Below are 3,977 nucleotides of genomic sequence, written 5' to 3'. Positions count from 1 at the left end.
CTCCTGAGCCCCGGACCGCCTTCCCGGATTAGCAAACTTTCTGTTGCTGCCGTTGGAGCCAGCGTTCGAGTTACTACGGCCGCTGGCGCTGGTTCTTACCTATGTAATGGCAGCAACATTAGCGTTGCATTTGCTTAACAAATTGCTAGCTAACATAGCAAAATACGGTCTTGAGTGGATAATGTCAGCTAATTCATCCAGACTCCCAGGGCTGATCTGGCTGGTAAATTGGCTAGTTTGCTGTATGCAAATTACTTTATCAGCTAATATTACGACACAAACAACACCAGATCTATGCAGCGTAGCTAAATTCCAGCTAGCTGGCTAACCTTAGCGTGCTTGGTCACTAACATTATTGCAAGCTAAATACTTGCAAAATGACTTCCCTAACGTGATCCATGACACTAACTTGTATGTATTATGACAAAAGGTGTTTAAGCCAACAATAAATCATGTAACGATACAAAGCAAAGCTGTTTAACTGATTGCTTTCTACTAGCCAAGAGTGATGCAAAGCTGACTAGCTAACCATATCTTAAGCTAAGATTAGCCAGCTGACTGTGGCTTGGCTGTGCGGCATGGATCTGACGTTTGTTGCTGTGTGGCGTTGGCTGATGGAGTGATTCGCAAAGGGCAAGCTAGAGTTATTCTAAACATGATTGCAATTTATTTTCCAGCATTCTAAACATATTGCCAGTCTGTCTCGGCCTGGTGTATATCACGTAAGTGTTTTGGCCGATGGTCGGTTGAGCCTACGGAGTGCGAGCAACAGGAGGCTGAGATTGGTTCACACCGGTTTCCTTAATCACAAGGGTTTTCTTAAATTACACTTAGAACCTATACAACTCTTATTAGCATAAATAAAAAAGGAAAACATTCGAAAAATTCACAAGTTTACTATAAATGCCTTTTAGATATTGTGTCATAATACACCCAAGGAATGTGCAGGTTTTGCAGAAATAACAAAACTTAAAAATATTTCAATTTTGTTGTTTGGTTTGTTCTTCCACAGTTTTTCGACTGGCTATAAATAGCCTCATTTAAAATGCTGCTTTGCTCTGGAAATTTTTTTCATTGTGTTTCATGTTTCCATTTGCACTGTGTGAATATTTGAATAAATAACTAGGTTTTAAGATTAAAACAGCAAATTAGAATGCTTTTTTTTGCACATTAAGATGAATACATTAACTTGCAAGAAGGCCTACACCCTAAAGGCTCTGACACACGAACCCGACGGCCAACCATTGGCAGGAAAGCCAGTCGACTGATCAGTCTCCCCGAGTTGGTGAAAAAAGTGCCTCGGAACACAGCGAAGCAACACCAACTTGAGCATACGTTGTGCGCGTGCGCGAGACGTAATACATCTCCATAACAGCAGGCGGCGCTAAAATGAAAACCAGAAATGACGAACGCGTCACGTGGGTCTGACTTCTCCATCCGGCCATAATGGCGGCTCGTTCGGAAATACGATCTCATATTTTACGAAGATAGTTCACCGAAATGTGGTTCTGAGAACATTTTAAGCGAGAAATAGGCCATACAGCTGCTGACTCTGTCTACATTTCAGATCAACAAAATTCTGTTTAAAAGATTTTCGTCAGATATTGAGAGGCGTTCGTCCCGCTCATCCAGCTCGCCATTTCCGGGCTAGCACTCCACCAATCACATTGGCCATTGAGTCCGACTGCCCGCCCGGCTCCTCGGACGGACGACGGCACGGAACACACGGAACAGACTCGAGTCACTGACCTCGCCAGACTGTCCGACGGCCGATTATTGGGTTGGTGTGTCAGGGCCTTAAGATGCCAGTCTAGCAGTTAGTGCATATAATGTTCAACTCCATACTTGTTTGGTATGGATCTATACCAGTAAAATAATACAACAATATCACAAGGAAACTGTTTTAAATATAAATGCAAGCACCCCCATCCCAGTTGAAAGTCTCTGAAATGTAAATAGGAATCTCTTTCATTCCAGCGGAATTTCAGTTGATTACAAACTGTAATGTGGTCACATAATGCTCAGCCTCCTCCTCATGAGCCCTGCGTCATTACTGGTTTCTGCAAACAGAGAAACAGACAGAAACACATGATCATTGGCTGTTCAACAGTTAAATAATCAATCATGTCATGCTTTGATTGGGTTAATGGATTGACCGTTAGCCATGAAATCATTCATAGGAACTGAGAAACAAACATAAATCTAACAGAAACTACAGTTCTATAATGTCTGTGCTAACTTTTAGGAATAAACATGTTGAGGACTTATGAATCATGGTGTGAGCGCTGAGGGTTGCGAATGATTACTGAAGAAAACAAACCAAGAGGAAATGGACAACATATTCAAAGCTATTTAGTCATCACTCCCCAAAATCGCATGCTAACATCTGAGGTCAGAGTCTGGGAGCCAAACACAATGTTATGCTGTTATTATCAACAATTCTAACGCACGTTGTCTGACTGAAATAGTGATAATAAAAGGAAAATGAAAGCTCTCATTAACAGTGAACTAAAGCTGTGGCTTTGTCCTGGACTGCTGGAGACTGGACCACAGCATGGCTCCAAGCCACAAAACTCTCTTGTTCCATTTGGCCAATAAAAGTATTGTGAATTTTTTTTTCATTTAGTAAACCTGAGAAGTATATTGCATGGCTGTCTTTCAAATCTTTATCATTAACTGAGTACTTTTAATAAACCTTGCCAGTCCAAACAGGGACACGCCTAGACAGATCTGTGTGATACAAAGTGTGTTTTAAATTCAAATAAGTAGAAAACACATTACAGTATTTAAGATCACAGTAAACAGCCATGTACTTTTCACTCAGTTTTTCTCTAATTCAACCTGTAATAAGTCTTTTGGCAGGATCCATGCACGGCTTATTTTAATTCAGGCAAAACAAAAGGTGTGTGTAAAAGTACTCAGAAACAGATTTGTCCCTCATCTAGTGTAAAGAATTATACAAAATGAAACAACTTAATAACTGAAAAACATTGATCATACATTCTCAATAATGCAAGAATTTGTTTATTCCATAGACTGTTAATATGAATGGACAGAGCATGTGTCACGTCACCCGTTGGTTTGTGGAGATCTGCTATGAGTCGTTGAGTTTGCCGTTACGGGCGCAGCCATCCTGGTTGCGGATGTGACGATTTTAGACGAGAGGGAGGAGTGAGAGAGGAGCCCTTACACTCTACGTTACGTTACACACTTTCACTGGCAATCACATCATAGCCACGCCCTAAAACACCCCCTGCTTTATCGCAGATTTTAAAATCAACGAGACCATAATAAAAAATAGCCTTCAAGACCATAAACTCATTATGCAAATGTTTACTGAGGTAATAAATCAAGTGATAAGTGGGTCACTTTCTCATAGACTTCTACAGAAACAGACCTCCTTTTGCAACGGCACTTGTCTCCCCCTGCTGGAATTCAGAGATAACACAGGTTTAAGGCACTTTGTCGAACCGGATGTGTTGTCCATTAATATTAACAGTCTATAGTTTATTTGATTGAAACAGTAGAAGCAAAAAGAAAAGAAAATACAGTTATTTAAAATCACCACAAAGCCTGATTGGAAACCAACCACCATCCACCCGTAGAAGTCAAGCCCAGTGCAACCAGTAAATGAAGAGTTTGTTTCCAGCAATAGAACCATTTGGGAAAACAACAACAACAACAACTAACTAAATTCTAAAAGAATGGTGGGACATTTTCGGAAATACACTTATTGGCTTTCTAGCCAAGTGAAGAGAAGATCAATACCACTCCATCTGTTAAATATAAGGCTACAGCTAGCAGCTAGTTAGCTTAGCATCAAGACTGGAAACAGCTAGCTTGGTTTGGTCAAAATCTGCTTACCAGCACCTCTAAAGCTCACTAGTTAACACGTTGTGACCAAAGAATTTTAAAAATAGTAATGCAATGTCTGTTGTGTGTGTGTGTGTGTGTGTGTGTGTGTGTGTGTGTGTGTG

General features: G+C 40.7%; 1 protein-coding gene across 4 annotated transcripts in view; it reads right to left on the bottom strand.

The window, feature by feature from the left end:
* Positions 1-1,513: 1,513 nt before the first annotated feature.
* mlphb (melanophilin b) overlaps positions 1,514-3,977 on the bottom strand; it is a 64,188-nt gene continuing 61,724 nt past the window's right edge. For all 4 annotated transcript variants that reach the window (XM_039818791.1, XM_039818794.1, XM_039818792.1 and 1 more), the window contains one exon: positions 1,514-2,060. In XM_039818791.1, the coding sequence (XP_039674725.1) occupies positions 2,034-2,060 (27 nt within the window). In that variant the 3' untranslated portion in view covers positions 1,514-2,033. The remainder of the gene's footprint in view (positions 2,061-3,977) is intronic.

Source organism: Perca fluviatilis, chromosome 12, assembly GCF_010015445.1.
Source record: "Perca fluviatilis chromosome 12, GENO_Pfluv_1.0, whole genome shotgun sequence".
Taxonomy (NCBI): Eukaryota; Metazoa; Chordata; class Actinopteri; order Perciformes; family Percidae; genus Perca; species Perca fluviatilis.
The sequence above is the reverse complement of the archived record's forward strand: the minus strand, read 5'-3'. Positions and strand labels throughout refer to the sequence as shown.